At 45.9% G+C, this 12,043-nt stretch overlaps 1 protein-coding gene and 1 long non-coding RNA gene across 2 annotated transcripts in view; one reads left to right on the top strand and one right to left on the bottom strand.

The window, feature by feature from the left end:
- The window catches only part of LOC309847690 (uncharacterized protein), a 55,499-nt gene that overhangs the window by 21,877 nt on the left and 21,579 nt on the right, over positions 1 to 12,043 (bottom strand). Inside the window, exons 9-11 of the mRNA XM_082698360.1 lie at positions 8,848 to 8,978; positions 3,340 to 4,004; positions 949 to 1,499 (exon numbers count right to left, since the gene is read on the bottom strand). Of these exons, the coding sequence (XP_082554486.1) occupies positions 949 to 1,499; positions 3,340 to 4,004; positions 8,848 to 8,978 (1,347 nt within the window). The remainder of the gene's footprint in view (positions 1 to 948; positions 1,500 to 3,339; positions 4,005 to 8,847; positions 8,979 to 12,043) is intronic.
- On the top strand, positions 1,964 to 2,715 carry LOC309861305. The gene is made up of 2 exons (XR_014309854.1): positions 1,964 to 2,343; positions 2,451 to 2,715. It is a non-coding gene; the product is annotated as an uncharacterized lncRNA (long non-coding RNA).

The following is a 12,043-nucleotide window of genomic DNA, read 5'->3' on the forward strand; positions in this document are numbered from 1 at the left end:
CCCAGACAGCCGGAGAGAGGAGCCTGGTTCATAAGTGAGAGATCTGGGCTAACGGCAGAGATCATTTCTAAACTTTTTTTTTTTTATTTTTAAGATTTTGTTTATTTATTTGACACACAGAGAGAGATCACAAGTAGGCAGAGAGGCAGGCGGAGAGAGAGGAGGAAGCAGGCTCCCTGCTGAGCAGAGAGCCCAATGCCAGGCTCAATCCCAAGACCCTGGGATCATGACCTGAGCTGAAGGCAGAGGCTTTAACCAACTGTGTCACCCAGGCGCCTCATTTCTAAACTTTTTAATAGAAAATATCAAACATACAGAAAAGCAGACGGAAGAGCATGACAAACCATCGCCCGCCCAACCCCCGAGGGGACCAACAGAGATTCACATTTGAGTCACCGGCCTATAGCTGGTGTTCAATACCAGGGTTCTGCTGGTCTCCCCTACAGGGATAGCGGAGGGCCCGGGCAAGAACTGGGCTCTACAGAGATCTGGCAGAGGTGAAGGATCCCAGGGAGAAACAGCACGAGAGGTAGGAGGAAAACCAGGACCGAGTGGTATCCTGGAAGGCCGGGGATGAGTTCATCAGAAAGGAAGGAGGGGTCCACCGTGGTTTGAAGCCGGGCAGGAAATTGAGAGGAGGGCAGAAAAGGTTTCAGTGGATTTAGAGCTCCCAAGCCACAGAGCTGTGCTGTTGGGGGGCGGAGCACCTCTGCTGGTGTGCTGAGGACTGAATGGGAGGCCCTTGGTGGCCGGCCCTGGCACCCGATCACTTCCAGTGCGCCTCTGGGGTCCGTTCAGGGGTTACCCGGGGGCCACCGCCGCCGGCGTCCTAGCTCGGCCTCCAGTTCCCAAGCGAACGTCGGGCCGCGGAGCCCGGGAGGCGCGCGGCGCACCGACCGGCCGGTGCCCCGGGGACAGCCCGGCGCCCCCTCCCCGCGGACCCCTCACCTGACATTAGGAGGCAGCCGCCCAGCCAGCTCCGCAGGCTCCGCGGCATGGCCGCGCCGGGAGCCTGGAGGGCGCTCGGGGGGCCGTGCCCCGAAGAGCCTGCGGGTCCTCCCGGCCCCGCGCGGTGGCCGCTTCCTGGTACTGGATGGGCGGGGCTGCACGAGGCCACGCCCCTCCCTGGGCCCCGCCCCGGCAGGGACCAGGCGCCGCGCGTGTGTGTTGCGGGGGGAGGTTTGCTGGCGGGTGGAGGGGAGATGCGGAGCGAGGGGGACCTTGCTTCCCCCAGCGGGTGGGTGGAAAACGCCAGTAGTAAAACGGTTGGAAAATTGTCCGTAGAGTGTCCCGACTGGGGAGACATCTCCCCTAAAACTAAGTGCATGCCTTTCCGAGTTAAATAAATACACTGCAACTCCCACCCAGAGATTCTACCCGGGGTTGCGGGCGGTGGTGGTTTTTCTTGACACCATTCAATATTCCCCAAGTTTTCTGCCGTGAAAACTTTCTCCAAGTTTTCTCTCCTATCCCCTCTCCCTGCAAATAGCAGGGAGTCCCTCCATTAGCAAAGACAGGATCTTCTTCCCCCCTCTCACCCCCCTAGGGATAAACAGCACAAAACCAAGACATTTATGGAGCAAAAGCTTGTTACTTTCACAAGACCGCTTGAGAGAGGTTTAATTTCCTCTTCTGAAGCTTGGGCAGTGGTGAGGTTGGAAATCCCAGAGCAGGGTAATTACACGATGATGTAAGGCGCTGCTTGAGGTGACCACCAGCAACACAGCCCAGAGGATGAATGTTCCCTTACCCCTGCTGGCCGCTGCGCCCACAGGGACTTTTGTGTAACCCCAGAAATGTCAGCAGAACCACAAAGCGGCTGCCTTTTCACACTGTCTAATGAGAAACGACTCTGAAGACACTAGCAAGTTTGTATTAAAAAGTATTTATCCTTCACCAACTTCAGACCATTATACAAAATTTAAACACACACATACACATAAGAGCAGCTATAAAAAGGGCAATTTCATCAGGTCATTAAATAACTCCGTCTCCTCTCACATCTCTCTCCTTTGATACTTTAGAATGGTTGTAAAAATAATCTCGTCAAAGCCCTTGAATCAGAACTCATAATTGTTGTTGTCCTCCTTGTGAATGGATCTAGAAGAAAGGTCTGAGATGGACTGCTGCTCTTGGGGAGAGGGGAATGAGATAGGAGGTCCCACACCGTTGATTCTCCTTGGGGACCGCTCAGGGTTGTCACATCTCCGCCAGAGTCTTCATTCCTGTGTATTTTCTAATATTTCTCTTAGCACCATAGGATCTTGGAGATTACCTAGCCCAATGCCCTTATTTCCTAAATGAAGAACCTGAGGCTCAGAGAGGCAAAGCAAAGTACCCACAGTCACACAGGATCTTCTTCCCCCCTCTCACCCCCCTAGGGATAAACATCACAAAACCAAGACATTTATGGGGCAAAAGCTTGTTACTTTCACAAGACCGCTTGAGAGAGGTTTAATTAAAATAGCAGCAGAGTCAGACTCGAGTCCCAGTTCTTGTCTGGTTTGCTACATGATGTTCTAGAACGTTCCTTCCCCCATCCCCCCCTCCACAGGAACTTTGGTCACACATAGGACACCTGGAATCAGTGCACACAGCGCTTCTTAAATTGGTAAATAGGACCTCCAGAAATTCTGTGTCTTATTTCCTCTGAAGACCTTAAAATAATTTTGCATTTGTTCTCTCGCTTTTTTTTTTTAATTTTAAAATTTGGCACAGAGATTCTATCCCTCTCTCTCATGCAAATGTTTCCTATTAGTCACCTGCCTGACGCTGAAGGTATTTACGCATGAGTTTGTCTTCCTCACTCAAACTGAGGAGGGCTGGTCAAGCGTAGGTGACAGAATGTGGTATGTGGCAGGAACCCAAGACTGGGCTGGGTCTTCCCTCCTTCCAACATGGGCTTCTGTTTCTTTGTGGGGCCCTGCCTTCCCTTCCTTCTCTTTTCCTGTCTGCTTTCTGGCTTCTTCCTTGAGCCTGCTGGACTCACTCCTGCTGAGTGTCTTTCTTGTCTCGCCCCATTCCCACCCTGGCTAATTTCATTACTTCTCGGAAATCTCGCAGGGCCCTGGACCACCCCTGAAAACCACTTGGGACGTGTAAACAACGCACTGAAGGATCCGCTGGTCTGGTTCCGACCCCCCTCCCAGATTGGTAATTTGCATGGAATTTGCATAGATGACATCACCAGGCACCTCAAGGAGAAGCTGATTGCAGTCTCCCACACTGGCCCTCAGCCCTCCGGAACTTTGTGGACCACAGAGGAGAAAGTGACTGTGCAGGGAGGGAAACCCTGGAGGTATTGGTCAGTCCACGGTCATTAAATATTTGGGAATTCACCTCATTATATAGCCATCCCCGATGTCAACATTCGGCTCAGAACTGTCTCTTTTGTCAGAAAGCACATCTTCAGGCCAAGGGCACTCTGCAGAGGGAGTGGGAAAGGGTTGCTGTGTCCCTTCCCCGCCGGTGGCCAGAAAGCTTGGTTCCGGTGTGTGGGAATCCTCTTCTGGAAAACTTGGTAACACTGGAGGGACATCCGAATCGTCATCGAGGGTGCTCACATCGTCATCGAGGGTGCTCACGAATACAGAGCTCAGATTTACATTGAAGACGATTTTGTCCCCAGCCTCTTCCGTGGAGCTGCCGTCCTCGAAAAAGCAGTCCTGTAGCAGTTTCCCTCGCCCGAGGCTGGGCTCTGGTGCCATCAGTGGCTCCCCCTTCGGCTCGGACAGGTTAGGTTCCTCGGTGTACAGCTCCAGGCAGTCCTCCCCGGTGGCCGAGGAGGCAGAGGTGGGACCCGGGAGCCCCGTCAGCAGCCCGTGCTTGGTATAGCCCCCTGTGCTTGTCAGAGGGGCGGTGGCTTCATCGTTGCTGTCGCTTTCGTCGTCGTAATTGTAATTCCATTCCTTCTTCTTCCGGTTAATATGAATCACCTCCACGAAAGCCACTGCTTCCCATGGTGGCATCTCAGGGACTACCCAGGCTGACAAGTTATTAAAATTCTTAAAAAGAGAGAGAGAGAAAGTATCAATTCTGTTTGTTCTTTACTTTCCGACATAATAAAACTCAATGAGAGTAACTGCACAGGGTTGAGAAGGGTGACGATGACATCAGCAACAGCAGGAACAGGGCTAACAACAGGTGTGTACTGTTTGCTTCATATTTGCGGGGCGCTCGTCCTACTGCTTACGCATTATAATGCATTTTACCCTCACAACCCGGCCATGAAATAGGCTTACGCTGCTTCTTCCCATTTTACAGCTGAGAAAACAAGGCAGAGAGGTGAAGCAACTCACCCAAGGTTCATGAGTAGCAGGAGGGGAAGGCTGCATTTCAAGCTAGGTAGGGGGCGCGCCCCAGGAACCAGGCTCTGGCTTTCACTCCTTCCCACCTGCTCCCCTCGCTGCTTCTTCCATGTCAGGGGGGTCGATCCATTTAGATTCTGGATTGCCGAAGTATTCTTAAAGGATGTCAGGGGACTGTGGGAGAGGGGAGATGCTGGGGGTGGGGCGCGATTCCATCGGGGTCCCCTGGACCTTAAAGATGGGGGAAGACCCCCAAACAGGCAAGACTCACATTCTATTCCAGCTCTTCTTGGAAGACAGCACTGCCAGGATACAGCTGAGCTGGGTGAACTCTGGAGAATACAAGGCAGGCTGAGTCTTGCCCTGGAGGTGGATTCTGTCTCTAGGTTAAAACTAACAACGGGGAGGCTAATGGGGAGGAGGAAGCCCACCTGTGATGGTCACTGGCATCGTCCTCCTCTCTATTCTCCTGCGCCCACCTGGGCTGCCCAGTTTGACAAACCTGCTCTTCCCCTACTCTATGCAATCCAGCTTTGGGCTGAATTTTTCTATTGGGTCGTTCATCTTTTTTCTTATTGATTCATAGGAGGTCTTTATATAATTTGGATGCCAATTATTTGTTGATTATTTATATAATTATGATCATTTGTTACATATATTCTCCCTGAGTTCTTATTGCTTTACATCATCAATGACATCCGATGACAAGAAATTCTTAATGTTAATGTAAAAAAAAGAGTACCAATGTTCTTCTTTACGGTTCTGCTTTTTGTGTCTGAGAGAATCTTCTTTACCCCAAGGTCATATAGAATCTCCTGTTTTGTCTTCTAAAACTTGAACAGTTTTGCCTTTCATGTTAGTCTTTAATATACTTGGAACTGATATTTGTGAATGGTGTGAGGTAGAGATCCAACTTCATTTTCTCCCATATATTTACATTTATTGATCAGCCAATCCTTTCCCCATGGCAATATCTACTCATCATTAGTCATGTTTCCCTATGAGTGGGTCTGGTTCTGGGCTCTCTACTTGACCAAATCTTTGTTAATTAATGCCTTGCAATAAGGTTTTATGATTTTCTCCACAAAAGACCTGTACTGTCTTCTATTAGATTAACTTCTTAAAATGTGTGTGTTTTTTGTTTTTTTATTAATTTGACAGACAGAGATCACAAGTAGGGAGAGAGGCAGGCAGAGAGAGAGGGGGAAGCAGGGTCCTGGCTGAGCAGAGAGCCCAAAGCAGGGCTCGATCCCAGGACCCTGGGATCATGACCTGAGCCGAAAGCAGAGGCTTTAACCCACTGAGCCATCCAGGCGCCCCTCCTTAAAATGTTTTAAGAATATTTTTTATTACTAGTGTAATGGTAGTTTTGTTGTTATTTACTAAAAAATTTTCTTTTTAAGATTTTATTTATCCACTGGAAAGAGGCAGAGTGAATAAGCGAGCAAGAGAGCACAAGCAGGGGGGAAGGGCAGAGGGAGAGGGAGGCTCCCCACTGAGCAGGGAGCCTGATGTGGGGCTTGATCCCAGGACCCCGAGATCATGACATGAGCGAGCTGAAGGCAGATGCTTAACTGAATGAGCCACCCAGACGCTCCTGTAATGGTATTTTTAAAAAACTGTGATTCCACTTCACTGTAGGATTCCAAGTTCAAGACCAGGCAAAACTAATCTATGCTGTGAGTAATCAGGACAGTGGTTATTCTTGGTGGGTCCTTACTAGAAGGTGTCAGGAGAGATACTCTTGGGCAGGCTGATGATAGTCTCTTTCTCGATTTAGGCACGAGTTACATGGATGCACCGAGTTTGTGAAAATTCACAGAGCTTTACACTATGATTTGTATTGAATTGTATTACAATTGTATTACACTGTGATTTGTATTGAATTTCTTGGATGTTGAAAAGTGGTTTCATGTTTATTTTTATAATGACTATTTCGTAGATATCAACTCTGTCAAACTTATTAACCTTAATAGTTGATCTCTAGATTCATGTGAAGTTTTTAACTTCACCAGTTATATCACTTATAAGTTATCATCGTCTCTGCCCTGACTCCTCAGACTTTAAGATCCAGGAGGGCAAGATTTTCCATCTGTTTTGTTCACTTCTGTATCCCTAGTGCCTGGAGCATGTGGACACATGGTAGGTCCTCAGTAAATATTTGTTAAATACAAACGCCAAAAGAAACCAAAAACAAAAACAAAAATACCCCAAAAGAACAAAAGGAAAAAATTAAAAAAATGTAAAAAGATGTCATTAAAATTTTTTTAACATGTATTGTCGATTAAACACATATACACAAATACACGAGGTGTTGAGTGTTTTGTTTTGCCATTCCTAGAGTTTTTACTTAAACACAGAGTAACGATTTTTTTTAGCCATTTACTTTTTCTTAAAAAAATTTTTTTTCTTATGTTCACTTAGCCACTGTATAGCATATATTATTAGTTTTTGATATAGTGTTCAATGATTCCCTAGTTGCGTATAACACCCAGTGCTCATCCCAACACATGGCCTTCCTTAATACCTATCACCCAGCTACCCCCTTCCCCCCAAACCACCTCTCCTCTGAAACCCTCAGTTTGTTTCCTTGGGTTCAGAGAGAGGGTAACAATTTTTATTTTTAAAAAGATTGTATTTATTTATTTGACAGAGAGATCACAAGTAGGCAAAGAGGCAGTCAGAGAGAGGGGAGGAAGCAGGCTCCCCGCCAAGCAGAGAGCCAGACACAGGACTCGATCCCAGGACCCTGAGACCATGACCTGAGCTGAAGGCAGAGGCTTAACCCACTGAGCCACCCAGGCGCCTGAGGGTAACAATTTTTAATGGAGGAATACTAGAAAGACACAAGCTACTAACACCTCTTCTTAGTACTTGGGTCAACACAATAAATAATGGAGATATTTTATATATTATATATATATGCATATATATGTATATATGTCTTTTTAAAAAAATTTATTTATTTTTTTGGATGCATCTTAGGGAGGGGAGGAATCCCAGGGAGACCTGGGGGGAGGACTAGTAACCCAGGCAAAGAATTGTTCAAGGAGGAAATGGGTGTGGTGCTAAAGGCCTTTTTATCTCAAGTCTGCAATGAGAAATAGCAGTTAGAGTAGGATTTGCCCAAGACCTCAAGACCAAAGGAATAAACACAGCTCCGACAGGAGGAGGTGGATTAAGGTTGAGATAAGGAGGCAACTGGCTGCTGGCAGAAAAGACTTTGAAAAGTATTTTACACCGTGGGTAAAAAATGTCCATTCTTGGGGCCCCTGGGTGGCCCAGTGGGTTAAGTGTCTGACTCTTGGTTTCAGCCCAGGTCATGATTTAGGGTCCTGGGATGGAGCCCTGTGCTGGGGAGTCCGCTTGAGATCCTCCCTCTCCCTCTGCCCCTCCCCGCTCTGCACACTTGTGTGCATGCTCTGCACCACCCCCCCTTTCTCAAATAAATACATTAAAAAAATAATGTCCGTTCTTGAAAGGCAAGGATCACAGTGTGGGTGAAACGCAGTGCAGAGGCATCTAACCTCTCCTAAGGCGCAGCCGAATGCCGGCTGGGCTCAAACACCAGTTGTAACCAAAAATCTCCCAAAGCGCACCCCTCCCCATGAACAACCCCTCCCCCGGCCCGCACCGAAGAAATAAGACCAAGAGAAAGAAGAGTACAATTTTATCCACTGCGGAGGAATTTAAATATGTGGTTGTTTAAAAATGAGAAGAAAAAGGTGAAACGAGTTCAAACATAGAAACATGAGATCGTTTTGAACGAAAAACTATAAAACGAAGAGGGAAAGACAGCAACGGGATAGAGAAAGTCATCCATAATTTATGGGCACACGTGTCAAAAGACAGGAGGAGGTTTTGGAAAAGTTGTAAGATCAATACCCAGATTTGTCTGAGGGGTTGAAGGTTCTGAGTAGGAAGGGGGTACCCTGGGGAGCACAGATGGAAAAACAAAGACAAACGGGCTGGTTTCACTAATAATTAAAGTAACACAAATGAGAGCAACTGCGGGCGACCTTTATACACATAAAAATGATTAATCAATGTCAGCAGAGCTTTGGAGAAATGTATCCACCTACACGGTCGCACTTGGCAGCATAAATTAATTCTTTATCTTTTTAAAAGATAAATCCACCTGTGTACATATTCCACTGACATAATCCAAACGGAAAGATGATCTTTCCAAAAAATGTTAATGAAGCACGTTACATTATTCATACAGGCCAAAGAAGAAAAAGAAAAGCAAGGAAAAGAAATCATTGCAAATGCCCAATAGCTGGAAAATGATTAAAGGAAAGATAATACATTAATGAAAATGGAATACCAGGTGATCGTTAAAAATATTATGTGGGCAAAGTATAAACAGAGAACAGAAAATGGAAATACAGAGACATATATATTTGGGTATCATTCAGTGATAAAACAGCTTGCTGTTTTTAGAAAATGGGATTTTTTTCTGCTGTGAAAATATTTGAGAGTATAATAAAAATCCTTAAGTTAAAATAAAAATAAAGAAACTTAAAAAGAGACTACATACCAAAACTTTGGGGAAATTATTTCTTAAGCATATATAACCGACCCGTTTCAGTATTATTATGGTGCTTATGAAGACAGCAGCTATTAAAAACATAGCAATTATTCCTCCAATTCTGGCAGATTCTGATAACCCTGTTGATGGAAAATGAAATGATTTTATTTAGAAATAAATTCAGTAAATGATCACAGATGGGAATAAACACTCATTGGACTGATGGTGGAATGAGTTATCAGACAAGCAAATGTTACTATTATTAAACATAGAATGAAAAGTAATCCAAGTATACATAGTTTCCAAAGATAAAAGCGGCAGATTTAATTTTTCAAATTAAAATGTCTTCCAGCTACTTTCTTTCTTTTCTTTTTTTAAAAGATTTTATTTATTTATTTGAGAGAGAGAGAATACAAGCTAGGTTAGGGGCAGGGGGAGAAGGAGAAGCAGACTCCCTGCTGAGCAGGGAGCCCCCCCAACTCCAAGACCCTGAGATCATGATCTGAGCTGAAGGCATATGCTTAACTGACTGAGCCATCCGGTGACCCTGTCTTCCAGGTTTAATGATGGCTCTATGGCTACACTCTCCAACACAATAGCCATGAGCTGCACATGACTCTTTAAATTTAAATTACCAAAACTGAGGGGCACCTGGGTGGCTTGATTCTGGGATCAAGTCCTGCATCGGGTGGGGATGGTGGGGAGGGCGGTTTTCCTTACGCAGCAGGGAGCCTGCATCTCCCTCTGCCTGCCGCTCCCCCTACTTGTGCTCTCTTTCCTCTCTCCTTTTCTCTCTCTCTCTGTCAAATAAATAGATAAAACCTCCAAAAATTGAAATTAATTATCAAAGTTGAAGAGAAACTCCACCAAACTCAGTTTTTAGTCATCCTGGCCACATCTCAAATGCTCCATCGCCACCTGTTAGTATTGTTAAAAACAAAACAAAACAAAACAAAACAAAACAAAACAAAACGAAACGAAACGAAACTCTGGGTCCAAAATGGAGTCACTTATACCTAGTCCATAACACACAGGGTCTCAACACCTAACCTAATTGCGTTTTCACACCCCCCCCCCCCCCCGGACTGTAATCTTAACTGGTCATTCCAGAATTTCCTGCTCAGCACTGCCAGGCAATCCACCTGATATAATAACTTTCTGTCCCCCAAATAGAGGTGACTTCACTCGAAAATTCCTTTTTTCGGTGTGACTTCCTTGTCCTGATTTTAAAAACCTTTCCTTTTCTGTAGCCGTCTGGAGCTCCTCTCTATTTATTAGGTGGGATGCTCCCCAATTCCTGATTTCCGAATTGTTCAACAGAGCTCATTAGGTCTTTAAAATGTACTTGAATGTCTGTTATTTAACAGTATACCCTACAGGCAAAGAGAGGTGGAAAAGAAGAGTTTGTCTGAAAGAAACAACAAAACAAAAATCTTTTAAAAAAAATTCCTTTTGGAAAATTTCAACCTTCTGACTGCAAGTGGCTTTTTAAAGTTTTGTTTCTCCATCTCTGCTGCAATGTAAGCTCCATGAGATCAGGGATATTCAATTTTATTTGTGTGTGTGTGTGTGTGTGTGTGTTTTGTTGTTGTTTTGCTTTTTAAAGATTTTATTTATTTATTTGACAGGCAGAGATCACAAGTAGGGAGAGAGGCAGGCAGAGAGAGACAGAGGAGGAAGCAGGCTCCCCGCTGAGCAGAGAGCCCAATGGGGGGGCCTGATCCCAGGACCCCGGGATCATGACCTGAGCCGAAGGCAGAGGCTTTAACCCACTGAGCCACCCAGGCACCCCTCAATTTTATTTGTTTTGGTCACTGCCATCTCCCCAGCATCTATGAGAGAACCCAGCATACAGTAGGTCCCCAATAAATATTTGTCAAATGGATGGACACAGCTTTCCCTCAAGGCCTTCCTGAAGGAGCCAACCAGGTAATTTAGGACTTGACCGGAAGGGAGACATTTTCCTAGATCTCTGGTCTAAACTCCACCCAGATGAGTACTCCCCTAAGACAGCAGTGTTCACCCCCAAGGCTGAGGAAGTGAACACCTGTCCCAGGAGGTGTGTCAAGAATCTCCCACCATCTGAACCTGTCTGGTTCCCAGGTTGGGCTAGTTGAACGTAGTTCAGATGACAAGTCTGACAATAAGAATTGAGACATCCAATATTTGGATTGTGAAGGACACCTGTACTTGTGCTGTCTTGGGTAACGATACAAGAAGGGAGGCTGATTTAATATGCAAAATGATGTGCTCGCACCATGTAAAGACAAAATGACATGACAACATGCTATTGCATGACTGTTTCTTAGTGGGTAAAACAGAAAATTCAGGGGAGAAACTGAGTCATCACAAAGCATGTCAACCCCCAAAGAATGTGTGCCTTTGGTCTCAGACTTAACTTCATCTTCCAGGTGGGGACTGAGTTCCTGCAAACCACCGTCTGTCATGTCATACTACTAATTTGTGTGTTTATTGGTGAGATTGTGATTCACAATAATAATAATAAAAAAATCTATTTGGTCTTTGTCCCCGGTTCCTGGCATAGGGTTCTGAAATTTCCTAGGAATTTCCTAAGTGATAAGAGCAGGGAAGGTGAAGGAGTGTCTTTTGTTGTTCATATCCAAGCCCCTTTTGACCACACTTGAGTTTACTGTTAAGGAGATGACTTTGGGAAGCCCCTAAGGATGGAGGCTGGTTGCCAGGAGAACCAACTGGTGATCAGAAGGTTGGAACTTTCAACCCTACCCCTGGACCTCTGGGGGCAAGAGAGGGACTGGAGGTTGAATTAATTGCCAGTGGCAAAGGATTTAATCAATCCTACCTTTGTAATGAAGTCTGCATAAAACCCTTAAAAGACAGGGTTCTAAGGGCTTCTGGGTTGGGAAGTTGGGGTGTGAGGGTGACGTGCTCGCTTTAAGAGGACAGAGAAGCTCCCTGCCCTTCCCCCTCATACCTGGCCCTATGTAGCTCCCCACCCAGGCTGTGCCTGGGTCATATCCTTTGGAATCCACCAGGAACCCAGTAAAGAAATTGTTTTCCTGAGTTCTGGGAGTCATTCTAGTGAATGATCAAACCCAGGGAGAGGGCTGTGATTATCTCTAATTTATAGCTGGTCAGTCTGACACCCAGGTGACAACTTTGATCGCAACTCGCATTTGCAGTGGCAGTGGGACAGTCTTGTGAGATCGGGTATCTACCTCCAGGT

This window comes from Mustela nivalis (genome assembly GCF_964662115.1).
Source record: "Mustela nivalis genome assembly, chromosome: 1".
Taxonomy (NCBI): Eukaryota; Metazoa; Chordata; class Mammalia; order Carnivora; family Mustelidae; genus Mustela; species Mustela nivalis.